General features: G+C 38.3%; 1 protein-coding gene across 1 annotated transcript in view; it reads left to right on the top strand.

Annotated features, from left to right (window-relative positions):
- The first annotated feature begins 2002 nt into the window (after positions 1-2002).
- The window catches only part of hcn4 (hyperpolarization activated cyclic nucleotide-gated potassium channel 4), a 62970-nt gene continuing 47853 nt past the window's right edge, over positions 2003-17119 (top strand). Inside the window, exon 1 of the mRNA XM_063478656.1 lies at positions 2003-3565. Within this exon, the coding sequence (XP_063334726.1) occupies positions 2874-3565 (692 nt within the window). The 5' untranslated portion in view covers positions 2003-2873. The remainder of the gene's footprint in view (positions 3566-17119) is intronic.

A 17119-nucleotide genomic window follows, 5' to 3' on the forward strand; every position in this document is an offset into this window, starting at 1 on the left:
TTAAGTGGGCCGGCTTGAACTTTACCTAATATCTATAAAATAAACTCCTACAAACCACCTGATGTGTTTTACCTCTTTCAGTCAGTCAAATCTAATTACAAAAAAGTGTGCTGTACTACATCAATGAATCCATCAGCATGAGTTAATGGACTTGCACTCTTAAGAAATCCATCCATCCATTCTCTTCCACTTTTTTTTTCAGGGTGAAAAAGGCTGGAGCGTGTCCTGGCTACCATAGAGGAGTGTTGGGGACAGTTGCCAATCTGACACAGAGAGAGAGACAGACAACCATTCACACTTACACCTATAGGCAATTTAGAATAAGTAATTAACCTAACCCAACACATTACATACAGTTGGACTATTGGAGGAAGCAGGATACCCAAGAGAATCAGCACAAACACATGAAGAACATGCAAACTTCACACAGAAAGGCTCTCGTGCAGTTAAACTCACAACCTTCTTGCTGTGAAACAACAGTGGTAACCACTGCACTGCCCAGCTTTTAAGAAATAAAACTGTAAAATTTGTAAAGAAAGTGACAACAAACTTGGACTTTGTTCTAATGTTACTTCACAGAAACTCAAAAAGGAAGTCGTTGTTCATCAATAATAAAAAAAAGAACTTTTCTGTCATTTAATGGAAATCCTTTTCTTTTATTTAATGGTTTGTGTTTGTCGTCTTTGTCAGTCAGGAAGCTGTAAAACTATTTCAGATGAAATGACTCAGATGAAATCATCAGTTCAGTCTTTCATGATGTGATTTATTCTTAAGGACAAAAAGCAGTGAAAAGTCCAGAATTGTACCTGCTCTGTAATTTTCACAGTTTGCAAACCCACCCATTGGGTCGGAGGGAAGTTTGACATCACAGGTGTAGAGGGAAGCGTTTCTTACACACTTTACAAATTGATCATTTATTCTTTTGTTTGCTACAAATTGTATTATTTATCTTCAATTGAAATGTCATAAAACATGTTTTCTTGCATTTTTAGTTAAGTTGGGTAATTCATTTGCAACCAATATAACTCACAGTCATTATTATTCAAAGGACATAATTGTTCCAATATGGATGATTTTCGAAAGTTAAAGTTCTTAAAAATATATATAATAATGACCTAGTAAATGGTCTTGTTAATAGAATTGCAGAAAGGCACTGCTTTGTATTAGTGTGTCAATTAGGAGGGCTTTCACCAAATGCTGTAGGTATTTGTGGCTAGGATTCAATTCATTTTATTTTATTTATTTATTTATTTTGGGAATTGGAAGTTACATTATGTAAATTCAGCATAGTAAAAGAGATTCCCTAAATTATAATGTAGCTGTTTTGCATTAGCAAATTGCCTTCTATTTTTCAGTGTCTGCAGTTCTGCATAATCCACTAGAATAGTTGATAAAAGTTTTTTGTCTAAATTTGAATATATAACCTTTCTTCAGAAACTGCTGGCATTGATGTTTCTCAGTTTAGACATTGGGGAAGTGACACAAGATAAGATAATTTGTTAATAGTGAGGCTTGTTTAATTAGTGTTTTAATCATCTACAAAATATTGCTGATAAAATTTGCTTTAGCTTTAAAAGGCTTTTGTAAGGATGCTGCACACAACTATCCTGGGTTTGTTTAAGCTATTACAGTAACAATGTAGCTTTTGTAAAGCTGTACCGAAGACATGAGCGAAAGATGTCCTTGCAATGAAACTGTCATACTTGTGCTGCAGGCACTGTAAATGAATGAAATGAGACAGAAAAAAAAAAAGAAAACACACACAAAACGGAACACAAAAACAAAAGGACATTCATAATGAAGGCATTGATGAAATTAAAGAATCATAAGGCTTCGTTCACAAGACAAAATCCCTTAGCCTATTTTTCTTTCTTTATCATCCTAGGCTGAAAATAAAAGGAACAATAAGCACAAAAGGGTGTGACATCCTACGTTATAAATACACGGAATTGGAAAAATAATCTTGAATTAGGAGATCACAGATTTGTTTATTTCCATCTGAGAATCCACCCGTATACCAATAATTTTATACAAGAGCTTCTTAACAAATTATAGACGAGTCGATTCTAGCTTCGTTTGTATTAGTGTGCGCAAATTACGCAGTAGATCAGACTGATTACAGCGATGGCAAGCAGGGTCCTTGGTCTCTTCCAACAGAAGACAACATCATGTTTTAACAATGGGCATGTTGGCTACCTGTAGCCTTAACTTAAAAGAATGGGAGAACATTTTAAGAATGGAGAGAGCTTTCCCCTTTAAACAAGGTGGGCTGAGCTTATTTGCAGTTCTCGCTCCTATGGCAACCCAATAGATCAGCATCATGAATATTCACAATTCACCAAAACGCACCCTGACTATGGAACAGTGATGTCAGCGGTCCCTGGAATGCTTTACTGTATTTTTGCACGATTGTGTTGCGTTGTTTTATGAAAGCTGGCAAGACGTCTTGTGAAAAGAGCATCCTTCGTCGTGCATGACCTTTCTCTGGTCTCTGTATCACCGTCCGTCGGCACGTCTCTCACATGTCACGCTAAGGTGACTTTCAGGCAGTTTTTCCACTTTTGCGCACAATGTCGGAACGGCACAAAGATGTACATCGGGGACGCAGTGGCCAAGCGGACCGCCCAGGCTGTGTGTGAGGACATATGCAAACTGTCAGGTAGTCTGAGTATGAAAAAGAATATCCCTCATCTGTTTCAGCAGAGCCACGGCGGTCCGTGTCATGTGTAGCAGGCTTTCAGGGATTCAGATTAGCTCCAGACTGATCGCTCTCACAAACAGATAGGGAGCGCGGGGCTTGTGGCAATAACCAGTACAATACAGGCTAGTAAATTTGGATTTATTTAATATTTCCTTCGTGTCTCAATGTCATAATGGACAGGTTGCACTCCTCCATGCGTAAAAGGCTCTACAGTTTGCCACAGCACATTGGACAGAAAGCATCTATAATGGGTGAAGGAGAAGACGCAGACAAGGACACCCGGAGGAAGAGCATTAGGATGAAGCCTTTACCGTCACCGTCGCCGACCTCTGGAGGAAGCTGCAAAGGCATCGGCGAGACCAAAAGTGGGGAATCTGTGATCATGGAGACGGACATAGGGAGACCTATGAAGACCAGCTCAAATGGAGATTGTCGGAGATTTCGAGGCAGCCTTTCGTCCATCACAAGTCGACATGTGCACGACTCAGACTCTGCGGAGGAGAGACGCCTCATCACTGAAGGGGATGTTACCCCGAGCGAAGAGAGCCCCCCTGGAGCAATCGGTGACGGGCAGCCGGATCAAGGTGCGCAGGAGGCCAGCAGTGGCGGTGGAAGTGGTGCCCAAAATGATTCTCCAGACCAGCAGTCAGGGTTTATAAAGTTGGATGGCATTGATCAAATTCTGCCGGACGACGAGAGATTATATCAGGCTGGGTTCATACACAGACAGTTAGGAGCAATGCTTCAACCAGGGGTCAACAAGTTCTCCCTGAGGATGTTTGGAAGTGAGAAGGCGGTTGAACGAGAACAAGAGCGGGTTAAATCCGCCGGATTTTGGATAATTCACCCCTACAGTGATTTCAGGTAAATTTAGTCACATCACACTTGCTTATTTCAAAAGGGAAAAGGTTCACAAAAACATGATGTTACTGTGACTAGGCCCAGATGTTTTTCATGGTATGTCTCATTTACTGGGGCATTCCTCAGCTCAGAAGCCCATTTCTTTTTCCTTTTTGCTAAATTTTCTACTAACCACCTTTCCACCTTACTCTTTCACATTTAAAGACTGTATCTCCAGTCCAAAACATTCACTTTTAAAAAATAGAATTCTTAGAATGAACCAATTTCACAGAGTAATTCAGATTTTTTTTCGCATTCATTAGTTTTAGTGTATCGATATATATTGCTACAGAGGCCTGCCGACACATTTAGTTGTTACAGAAAAACCCATCACATGACACAACCCAGTCCCAATTAGGATTAAACCCTTCTTATATAATAAATTCTATATAGTATGAAATATTCATTCTTTTTGGAGGTTTCTTCAGCAGTTAGAGAAAATCTCAGCATGGAGGACATTTTTGCTGACATTTCTAAATTATTGTAATGGGCTTTTCTTTGTACTTTAATTTAAAAATAGGGTTATTTTATTTTATTTACAGTTAATGTAAATCATATTTCAAGAGTGGTTTAGAAATGATCATGTTTAATTCCTCCTTCAGTGACAGCAAACATGAATGGAGGGAGACAGCACTCTCTTTTAGGCCTGCAGTTTACTCTGTGGTTTTATTGCCCTTCATTTTTTTTATTAGCCAAGTATCTCTGATTTATGGCTACACAGAGGCTGTTAACTAACAAGTAAGACTGGCTTCAATAGCCTTTTAAACCAAACTACATTCATGTATACTAAATGATACTGTAGCATACAGGTGTGTATGTGAGTATTGGGTGGGCTTGGTAATGTGTTCAGTCACACACGTGCGCACACATGTATAATATATATATATATATATATATATATATATATATATATATATATATATATATATATATACGTGTGTGTGTTTGCAGGTATACTCTACACTGTTGATGACTTTATGTAAATCCAAACACACTTAGGACATGCCATCAGGATGATGTGCGATATGTATTAGACAGTTTGCCATTTTTGTTATGCTCCTCCCAGCTGGTTGTGTTTTCTCTGACCCCTCTGCTCTCTTACTCACCATGTTAAATGTCAGGTGAAGGGTGATTTAGTGCTTGGGGAGACTGTCCTGATACTGAAAGGTCAGAGATTTGGCACCAGCCACTGGTTCTGAAGTGTCTTTGAGCAAGATCCTAAAACAAGTATATACTTGTTTGACTCTGTCATTGAGATCTGTCAAAATAAACAGATGCACTGAGAGAGAAGTAATTTTTAAAAAAAATGAGGTCGCCACCCACTTGTTTGGGGTATGATGATGGATACTGTATATTATCATAATTAAACATTTTGGTGATCTGAGAACCATTTGCTTGTGCTACGAGCACTCAGCACTATGATTTTGCAATCACTCAACTGTACAATTAAAACCACAGATGTGGCACGCAATCAGGACAGGGAAAAGCTAAGTCTATGCTTTATTTAACTCTGCATGGAGTGTTGCATATTTTGCTGTGACTAACATGAAAAAGACAAAGGACACATTTCATTTAATTTTGCTAAATTATTTAATGGAGTCAATATCAAGAGAACCTTTAAAAAAAAAAACAGTAGTCACATTTCTCAAAAAGCATTTCAGACCAATTTGGAAGCAAGATGGGAAAACATAGCACATTAGGCCAGAATGTCTGTTGCCACTGAGTCAGAGCTAGTATTTAATTTTTGACAAAGTGAAGCTGAAAGAAGACACATGACTGCCTACAACCTCAAAATCTGGAAAAAGGACAGTGCAAGATGACTGTAATTAAAGTACACAAGGAGATATCTGGGACCTTTTAATGGGCCTGGAGAGGAGAAGGGTCTCTGTGACTAAAAGTTTTATTCCCATGTCTGCATCAAAGCTTTGGCTGTATAAGCTCAAATTAGAGTGTCACAAGGAATCACAGTCATCACTGTAGCGGAATTCAGCAAAATCTCCTCTTGTCAAGTTTTGTATAACACTAAGAAGCAGGGGAGGAGCAATATCTTGCAAGGGAAAAAGGCAGATTAAAAATGGCATCATAATCCAATCTACAGCCTAATTTCCAGATCCAAAGCTGAACAGCCTCCTTCGATTCTGAGCAAGCAACTCACAGTGAGCAGATGCGGTCAGTTTGCCAGAGGGTAACGGAAAAAAAATAAGACCGGTTTATCAATGTACCTTTTGTATAAGGAAAAATATTAATGTTGTGATGGCTGTAAAATATATGTGGGAGTTTTATAGGGTATTTGAACAATACATACGATTGGTGCTGAGATTATTGCCTTTTATGTTCTGGTTCAGACTGGATTTTTTTTAGATATCCTTTCTGCAAGTTTTTTTCTTGTCTCAATCATGAAAAAGCGATAGAGCTGACACCTATCAATACAGTATGTCCTTGAAATAAAGAGCAATAAAAGTCATAGAATATTATAGACAGGATATTTTGGTGCTTGACTGACAGAACGACATCCCTCTCACAGAATGGCTCTTCTGTCTTCTTCTTATGATGGAAACCAGATGATTATTATTTTCTTACCTGTTTGCATAGAGCCTTTTGAAAAGAGTCTGTCAATGGAACAGCATTGTGGAGACTTCTACACAACTGATGAGGTGCAATATTAGTATGCAACCTTCTGATCAAGAAGAGCCTTTTAATTATCTAGCAATTCAGGGCCCAGAGGACACATCTGTTGGAAAGTCTTCTACAATTCCCTGGAGAAATCGAAAAGAAGATGTCATGCATTCAAACTTTATTTCTATTATTATTATTAAGCTTTGGAACTTTACCGCCATTGCATTCTCAGAATGAGGTCGGCTGTCCTGCAGTTTCTGTCAATCAGTTAAATCCCTTTGGAACAGTAAGGCAAATCTCTTCTGCAAGGTCCACTTTTACAACAGCCTTTTATTCCTCATGTGCATTCAGTTGTGTTGTAGACAGCAGGAATAATAAATCTGAACTGACATGTTTTACAACTTTGCTTCTGATATTCTTTTGCAAAGAACATATAAGAGAGAGTAACCACCGTGCATATTAATGCAGAAATAAAGGTAAAGGGAGTCAACTTTTAGGCAATTTACAGACTAGATAAAATTATACTCGTTGTTGCTGAAGGCATTTGCTGTATCTTACCATTTGCTATTTGTTAACTGGTTTTGGATTCAGTGCTTGAGTGAGAATTTATTGCCACCCAATACCTCAAACTGATGACAGTAGAAAATTTCTCATATTATCATCATAGCTACAGTTAAACTGGCAACTAAGAACTCAGTGTACTTGATATGAGTAAAGCTGGTAGCTGTGCTGCCTCTACAGAAACTGTCTTTACACTTTGCAAGATATCAATGGAATAAGTATTTTCATCACTGTTCACTTCATGAATTCAGAGATATTTTTAAAAGTTGTGCAGTTTAGCTTTACAGGTCTTATCAAGAATTAGCAGCCTTATCAAGCACTAGCAGCCACTAACAGCTGCTGGCTTTCTGTTGAGGATACAGCATGCTTACTGTACCAGTCTGAGTGCTCACATGCATTTCTGTGTTTTATTATGTTTGTGTGTTGAGCATAGGGGATCTGATTGAATAACAGCATTCTCTGTTTCAGTCAGGTTCACTACAGTTAATTTGAGACTACATTTTGCCATTGATTTGTTTGGGTCTCATGGGGCCTTCAGCTTTCCATCATTGGATTTATTGAAAAATGAGATGGAGCAACATACAGTACATGATTGGAACAAGGATGACTCTCCTCTTTGTGGTGAGCGGGAGTCACACTCTGGGTGCCAGTTGCCTAAAGCCTGCATTTTTGTAGCCCAGTTTAATATGTTTTTGACATTCAGAGAGCAAAGTGTAAGCATGATCTGTCACCAACCATTTCTTATTTTCTTATAGTGGTAATCTACATAGAAAGGTGGGGGAAATGTCTGCTTCAGAAAGCATAGGATAATGACACCATTTCTCTTTCAGTCTCCATTAAATAATTCCTTCTTTAATGTAGTGATGGTAAAACATGGGGATTACAGATGGTTCTGGCTTGGCCTGAAAGTGGGGTAATCAAAATAGGCTTCTGTGCTCAGCCACCAATATTGGGAGCCAAGAGATTATTACAGCACAATTTATTTAATGGAGGGAGCCCAGGGGAGGATGTGCGTGGCCGGTGGGTGGAAGGTTGCCTGTCATAGTGGCAGAATGATTGAACGGTGCTGCATGACCTCGCCAGGCACACTTGTGTGGGAGTGTTTAATCAGGACACATGACCACAACTGTGGAAGAATGGCCCTTTTTTTTGCATTGCATTTTTTCTGCACCTGATATGGCATTTAATTCAGCTTTATGTATTAGTCAGAGTTTAACCTTGGCAAAGTGATGGTAATGTTGTTGAGGTGAGATTATATCGATTGTCTGGACATCACATGCATTTTGAAAATGGGAAAGCCTGTTGGAAATAGTATTTGCTTAGTACCACATGTGACCCAGCTGGTATGCTTGACGTGGGCCCTTCCTGGTTCACCATCCTTTGCAATGCAACATCAGTTTATAATCTCTCCAGGTGGATACACAAATCTAGCCAGCCAAGGCACACTTTTCTCTTTTAACATTTCATTGTTGTTTTTCTTGACTTGACAATTGTGATTGTTGTCCTACTGACCAGAGGTAAATACAGCCCCCGACCGCCATATTAAGCACACCTATTCTACTGGTTGTTAATAGAAATGTTTGGAAAATAATAAACATATGTAGTGTCACTGACCTATAAATGCATTTTGCTGAAGTTCAAATTAAGCATCAGAATGGGAAAGGTGATTTAAGTGACTGTGAACAAAGCATGGTTCTTTGTGCCAGATGGGCTGGTCTGAGTACTTCAGAAACTGCAGATCTCCTGGGATTTTCCTAGATAAACATCTCTAGAGTTTACAGAGAATGGTCTGAAAAAGAGAAAATATCCAGTGTGTGGCATGTCAGAGGAAAATGGCCACACTGCTTTGAGCTGATAAGACAGCAAAAGTGACTCAAATAATCATATGCTATATTCATAAGAGCTTCTATATAAGAGCTTCTCTGAATGCACAACACGCTGAATCTTGAAGCAAGTGGGCTATACCAGCAGAAGACCACACTGGGCGACACTCCTCTCTGCTAAAAACAGGAAACCAAGGCTACAATTTGCACCTGGTCTGATGAGTCTTGATTTCTGCTGCAACATTTAGATGGTAAAATCAAAAATTGGCATAAATAACATGAAAGCGAGGCTACATCTTGCTATGTATTAGGGGTTCAGGCTGTTGGTGGTGGTGTAATACTGTGGGGGATATTTTCTTGGAACACTTTGGGTCCCTTTAACACTTGACCACACAGCCTATCTGAGTGTTGTTGTTGTTGACCATGTCCATCCTTTTGTGAACATGGTGTATCCATCTGAACACTGCTTCCAGCAGGATAATTCATCAGATCACAAAGTTCAAATAATCTCCACCTAGTATCTTGAATATGACAGTGAGTTCACTTAACTCAGAATGCCTTCACAGTCACCAATTCTCAATACAATAGAGCACCTTTGGGATGTAGTCAAACAGGAGATTGGCATCGTGGATGCCAACAAATCTGGAGCAACTGGATGATGCTATTATATCAAGATGGACCAAAATCTCGGAGGAATATTTGACGAATTGAGGAAGTTCTAAAGGCAAAGAAGAGTTCAACCTAGTGCTAGCAAGGGGTAACAAATAAAAACCTAATAAAGTGTCAGGTGAATGTAAAACATTTTTACTTTTCATCATGCAGAGAATATGTTCTTAAATGGGTGTTTTACACAGGCTTTCTAAATGCCAACCTTCTATGTAACATATGAATTATGTTCAAGGGGTGAAAGTCAATATTTAGGAAGTGATAGTAACTCTGATGATTTACAGTAACAGTTTACTATAGTCTTCATTATTTTTGTCATTCTTTGTTTTCAATGTGGCAGATTGACAGTTATTATTCAAACAGTTGTGCTCATGATGCAATCAGTGCTGTTCAAAAAAGCAGTCACCAAAAAAACACATTAGGTACTGTAGGTGTAATCTTCAAAGGAAACCCAACAGGGCATTCTTTACTTTGATTATAGGTAATGCAGTGACACAGCCTTGAAAAATGAAAACTCTAAAAACAAGAAATCACTTGGTTTCTAGCAATCAAGCAGACACAGCACAGTGTATTTTATGGGAAATGTCAGCATGTTTGGAATTGCTAATTAAGACTTCTTGGATTTAAACACTTCCTGTAGGCTATCAATTCTCTCTGATGTCTCCTATTGAGCATTCAGGGACACTTTGTATACAGACCTGAGTGAAATACTGTTTGCAACGGCATTTCTTAGTCTGTGCTTTTCTATTTAAGTGCCATGTGTTTTGGATTCATTAATTTTACAATGCAATGAGGTTTCAAGGGGAAAAGAAAGCCATCCTTTTGTACCCCAAGCTCAATGACTTCCTGGTGTTTTATTTGATCCCTGAAATTACCCAAAGACTTTATTTATCATTTTACATATAATGGCAACTAAAACATGAACAGTGTATTCATGTTGAAGCACCAACCCTCTCATTTCTCCTCACAGAGATTCTGTTATTTCTAGTACATACAGGTTGACCTTTTAAGCCCTGTCTGCGTCCCAGGTGGATCCCCCCCCCCCCCCCCCCCCCCCCCCCGCCATCCTTCTGAAATTGAATTGAAACAGTCATCAATGCGGTACTCTGGGGGATGGACGCAATAAAAATAATGGTTAATAATTTAATCAGACATGCTCGTCATTAGAGAATCAACTACACAGATAAATTCTGTTAACTTCAGACTTAATTAGCAGAATATGCAAAATAAAACAGTAGGTTTAGGTGGATCAGGAGAATGACCATGTAAAGGTGACAGTTATGCCATAATACAACATATTATAGGGACATTTAATACGTTTTATGTCACAGAAGATGAGGGTTTGTGTCTTACAAGATCAAATATTGAGATCACCTGCAATTGGCATTATCCCATTGCTAACATAACTCATTCACTTCAAGTTACCACTATATAGTTGAAGCTTCACAAATGTATAGAAGGCTAAAGCGCTTATGAAACAGTAGAGAGGAAATACTTACCTGGATCAATGTGCTTGGCCTGGCCCTGCCACATGCTGGGTGTCTCAAAGACTTTGACAAATGGCTGGATTATGAGACAGGCAGTGGTGAGAGACAGATTGCTCACTCCGCTCTGCTATAGGGTGATTTATCTGCACCATCTCACAGCAGATATCACGTCCCCTTTTTCTCCACACCAGTTTTGGCCATAACAAGTTACTCAGTTTTCAATCGCACAGAGGCTCCAGCAAAGTTAGTAGGTATAAAGCTAAGTCCTGACCATGTTTGGCATCTAGAAATTACAGAGCTAAGAAAAAAACAAAAAAACAACAATAAAAGGGATAAATCCTGCACATAAGCCTTTGCTTACTCACGCAAACCAGTGAAAATCAGATACAATGTAGCCTCTGAGATTTAGTTTCATTTCATGCTGAATGTTTTATCACTGAGGAGTTTCCAACAGCTTTAAAGCTTTATTGACTTTGGTCTTATTTACCTCTACTTTTTATGTTTCCAGAAACAACGGCTTTAAAAAATAAAGATAAGGTGATCAATTTGCATCTATATTGTGTCCTGAAGACTTGGATGTTTCCTAAAACTGCTGCATTCCCTGGTTAATCTATCTTGTTGGTTGTCCAACTGCTTATTTTCTGTCACTGTTTTTACATCTTCTCTCTACTGTGGTTTTTTTTTTTTTTTGGTTTTCATGCTCCTATCCTCTCACCCTTTGACCTCAGAATGGAGTTAGATACTAATGTTTTTTGTTTTGGTTTTTTGTGCGAGTTTTTCTTACGTCATGTTTGAGTAGCAGCTTGCAAAGTGATGAAAACTTTGGCCCAGCACTGGTGCAATCCTGCAGTAAGGTCATGAAGTAATGGTGTACACAGTGACCAGTAACAGGTATTATAGTCACTCGATTATCGTAGCATCTCATCTGTGGTGAGAGAAAACCCATTGCTCCATCTCTCTCCAAGTCCCACTTCTTTATTGATGTTAGGTTCTTGCTTGTAGTGAAAAGAGGTTTTGAATTCATTTAAGGGGACACTGGCCGACTCCTTTGACATGACATTAAGGACCCTATGGGAGATAACAAGGCATCATGATAAAACACAGACGCAATTAGTGGCAGGATGACAGTCTACAAAGCAGATAGTGGCACATGCTAGTAGGATAAATGCATGCTCATGACACAGCTCATACTCATAGAGTGCTCTCTGTCCTCTCTTTGCCATTTACAGCCCTGTCACTCACCGTCTCTCCATTTTCTCCCATTGAAGGTCTACTTTTTTGTTGACTTTAGACCACCCATGTATAGTTCTTCTTCTTTCAGAGAGCAGTTTGCACTTTTTGAGCTTGGGAAGACTCTGATCCCAGTGACACCGAAAGATAGTAGAAAAGACAGACTTGGCTAAATCAGAGCAGATGTGTGAAATATCTTGACTGAGCATTTTTCTCAGTGGGCTATCTGATTACATCTGGTCAGTTTGCAAAGTGGATCTGGTGATTCTATGATTTAGTCAGAGCTTTCAAGAGTATACTTTAGAGCTATTGAAACATCACAGCAAATTTAGGCTGGACATATCTCAGTGAGTGGCTCTGGGGCATATTCTTAAATGTCTGGAACTGACACTGCAGCATTTAGAAAGTTTCCCTAAGATGCTTAGCCAGGTTAGGGGCTTTTGAATCCCTGCATGTACTCTGTCATGGAATTTGAATGGCGAAGTGAAACGAAACAGGAATTATTGCATTATGGAAGTGTTTAAATTCCTTTTGAGCCATTTACCGAGAATGATCGATATATATGCTGTTTTTGACTGAGGTAACCTACATTATTATAGTGCCTCTTTTAATTATCTCCCAAATAATGCATTGTATACTTTAAGATAATAAAATGAGCAAATGAAATATCTTAACATACCTAAACAGAGTTTGACCTATAAATGAAAAAGAATGTTATATTGAATGTTGATCAATACAGGGTGCATTTCCTCATATAAAGCTAATAAATGATATCCAAGTGTTGTGAAGTGCTATTGAAAGTGTTGATCAATTTCTAAGAGCAGGCTATATTCCATTGATTAGAATTTGGGAAGTCGAGGTTACATTTGCCTGTGTCTACTCGTAAAGGGCTATAGTTCTTCTCTTTTAAGAGTTGCTTACTGCAGCAGTTATGACATTGTCTAAAGCATAATCTTTCTTATGTGTGTTCAGTAACAGTCCCAGATAGGTTTAGAGCTGAATGAAAAATCACACCCTGTACCCTTAGCTTGATGTCCCACCAGAAACACTACTAGCAATCTTATTTATGGATTTCTTTTAGTGACGTAATGCTGACCCCTTTCAGTTGATTTTGCTTCTCCTCTATCCTTTGTAGGCATATTGCTGTTTTCTCTTGGCCTAAGTTTGGGGAGATTTGCCTCTACCTCTGATGGAATCTTCTTAGCCTAGGTTTGATAAAACTGCGCGCCTCACCTAAATATAGCCTCTTTTAACTGCACAGCCCCAGTGTCAATGATGTGCTTGCAGTATGCCTACTGGCTGTGCTTAGCAAAGACAGCACCGTTATGACAGTTCATTGGAGCGGGTGACAACAAAAAATAGGATTAACCCTTTTAACCTGATTTTTTTTCTCCTAAACACTTAAATCTTGCTGTGTTTGCCAACTGGCTTGTTTAAGACCAGTGGACTATGCCTTTATGGGCAGTAAACAGGCCTTTTTGTTGCTGATGTTGCTCTCCTGTTAAGTGTGAAAGGCTTTACCATAGATTGCATTTCCCTTTGGCTAAGCATAGCTTATGTAAAATTAAGTGATTTTTTTTCCTGTTTCACAAGAGCTTTTCATGCTTAATTTCCATTCACACTCCGTGTTCACTAATTCACAACTGGCAGTGGACTAAGAGAAGCTGTTGCTCTGTCAGTTATCATGTGAGTTTAAGTGTAATATATAACTGTTCTGTTAAGTTGGTCCTATCACATTTAATCACACCTAAAATACAGCTCCCCTGCTATGAAACACCTGCATTTCTTTTGTTCAGGAGAGAATATATATATTGTTTTTCATTATTTTCAAAACCAGAAAAAAAATCAGTCATAGTACACTGCATTACGTTTACATTTACCAAGATTAAAACACATTAAGGACTGTAGGATTTAGGGTGATCTATTTCCAGAAATTTATTTGAAGAGTTTTCTATAACTAAGGTCCCCAGTTTCTACAGTTACTCAGAACTGCCATATCAAATATTGGTCCACAAAGGCTTTTTTCATGTTTAAGCGACAGTCATTTTTCTGTATTTCTGGAAAAGGGAGAAGTGAATGAAAGACTTTCAGTGTGTTACAATCTGTAATTAAACCCTTCACACTACACCTCAAATGCTTCCTTTATCAGACGACACTGTAGCACAAACACAATTTATTTTGGTATGTGCCCTACAAAATTATAAATTAAACATTAAGTGCATAGAAAAATAAGTGCTCCAATGTCTAGTCTGTAGAAATTGAGAAATTTTTTTAGATAGCAAGATAGCAAGTCTTGTTTCAGACTAACTATACAGAAAGAAGCTTTCCTTTAACAAAATCATGGCAGTAATGAATGTTCAGACTCATGGTCATTTAAATAATAGTGTTTTTCATGACCTCCAGAAGGACAATTTTTACAGTCAGAAAAATAGGTTAGAGTGGGTGGTTTGGTGGTTAAGTGGTGAGGATTAGATGATGAACACCGTGATTAAACTCTCCTTCTTACATACATTCAACGCTTCTCACCAACACAGTGATAATCTCTCACCTTAGCCAAGTAATCTTAATGGTTATATGGGTCAACAAACCAGTTTTAATATATATACTGTGGGATTAGTGGGTTTAAACTGCTTAGCTAATGACAGATTAACAGCTTCAGTGAAATAACTCATACTGTATATGAAAACATACAAACTGACATTTCCACATGGAAGAAAAATCTTCATGTTGTCTTACACACCTGAAGTTTGTATTGAAAGAGTGTATAGCTTTGCAGTAATCAGATTGGACTGATATAGAGACTGACATTTAAAGCTAGTTCCTTTTCCAGCACTTGTCTTGTCTTTACTGACCACTCAAAGTGCTTTACAGCACAAGCCACATTCACATTCACAAACTGTAGAGCCTTTATCTATCACACTCACTCTCACTGGAGGAGCTGGGGATCAAAAGCCTTCCGATTCTGACACGACAGTCAATCTGATTGTATGGGATCCATCATTTTCTCAGCATGGTAGCCAGCAGATAGATATTTCTACAATCAAAATGTAAACAGGTGCGCAGACGTGCACACATACAAAATTATGAACATTTGCTCCCTGTATATTCAGTCCCATACTGTATATACTCCATTTTTGTATTCTAGCCTTGTGCCTCCTCAATTTAGATATAAGCTACTCTGAAAGGTAAGCGTGTGTACTGTAAGGCTGTTTGTGGTGGCTCTCATAGTCCCTTTCAGGTAGCCTGGCTGGCAGGGTGAGGAGAATGAGAAAGGCTTATCGTGTAGTCAGATGCACTCTAAGGGTGACAACATGTTCCTGCTGTCCCTGGTCACCCCACCGGAGAGCATAGTGGTCTGTGACTCTGTCCCTGCAGACAGCAAAATGTCAGGGCTCCCTTCATCGGTACAGTGAACTCTGAGCATCATAACAAGCTAGGTGTGAGCTATCCCACTGCTATATTTTTTAGTTTTTAAAAAATGTTTTTCTAGACTAATTAATAAAAAATATACATATATGTTTTACACACACCCATTAGACCTGCCTTCCCGTTATTTACATTTTTTGTCATGCAATCTCTGATACTCCTCAGCGGTCATGTAATTGCTCATAAAATGTGATCTCTGGCCACATTTTCCCATAATTTGCTATAAACTTGTAAGTCACTTTGTCACTGTTTTATTCTTTGTGTTTTACAAAAGACTGATTCATGTAGAACTGATGTAATGGACTCAGATCCAGACATAGAAGTAGTATTTCTTTACTGAATAAAACTTTTAATCTTTTGACATTTAGAATGGATTTCACACCTTGCTAGTTTTACATTTTTATTTGTGCTTACGTGTCCATAATAACCGCAGCATCAATTGGGAGCACCTTAACAATCATGTAACAAAATAAAAGCACTGCTAACCTAGCAATAATAGCTGACTTCCTTTTGCTTTTATTTTAAAACAGGTGGTATCCCATCACACAGGTAAAAATTCTGATTGTCTGTGCACATACACATATGGGATTGTTTAATACCTTTGAAATGTCCGTCTAACATCCCAGGCTCACCGAACTATATTTATAGAACAATGTCTCCTATGTCAGGGTCCTAGTGCATAATAAAACACAGTAAATGGATCCCTGCTATGTTTAGGTGGCCTGACCTCCATTAGAAGGCAGCTACAAGACTGAAAAAGAGAAATCATGAGCATTTATTTATGCGTGCACGAACAAACATGCACATAACCACAGTCTATTGATAGAGACACACTGAGATCACAGAGATTTTTACACTGCTCTTTGAAAGTAACTGCTTATCCCTAAATATTGTATTGGGCCAAAATCAATAATTATCAGAGTCAAGATTTGCTTTTTATTTGTATTTTCTGTAATCAATGATTGTGTTGATAGTGACGAGTGAGCTTTGATCAAACAGGTGTCAGCAGTACTTGGACAATTGCCAAGTCTATATCTCTATAGCTTGCTTTCTCCTTTTCTCTGTAGCTAAAAGATACCCAGTTAAAATTCTGAGTGCATTTACAAAGCGCCTGCTTTGTCTGGTCAAAGTCCATTGTCCAAAGTCCAAAGTCCATGGTCCATTTGCCTCATATTTAGATTTATTTATTGTGCAGCAATATTTGCTCTTAAATCTGCTTAAGCATGTTATTATTGACATTGTACAGGCAAAGCACCACTCTGGCTGAATCCAGCTTCACAGACTTATTAGTATGGGTATAGACCTTTAGGCTCAGTTTCCCAGACATGGACTTAGGCCTTAAACATTTTAAATAGAGGTGTTCACTGAATTTATTTGTTAGGTGGGAGTAATTCATGTCAGGAAAAGTTGTCGTTAATGTTGTTATTATGGCATGAAAACCAGTTTCCATGCATGTTTTACAAACATGGAACAAAGAAAAAACATTTCCCTTAAGCTTTCATTCATTGTTTTTTTTTTTTCCTCAAAATTATAATGTTTGATCAGTTATAATAAAAACAGTCTTGCCTTTGTCGAGGACATGAACTCAATCTTGAATTTTAAGAAAAATTTGTGTGTCTTGCTGCACATTCATAACTAATATAAGTAGTAAAATGAAGGTTACAAATGCTGTAAGACATAGGTATTCTAGGGAAAACTTTACTTCATGT

Source organism: Pelmatolapia mariae, linkage group LG1, assembly GCF_036321145.2.
Source record: "Pelmatolapia mariae isolate MD_Pm_ZW linkage group LG1, Pm_UMD_F_2, whole genome shotgun sequence".
NCBI classification, from domain to species: domain Eukaryota; kingdom Metazoa; phylum Chordata; class Actinopteri; order Cichliformes; family Cichlidae; genus Pelmatolapia; species Pelmatolapia mariae.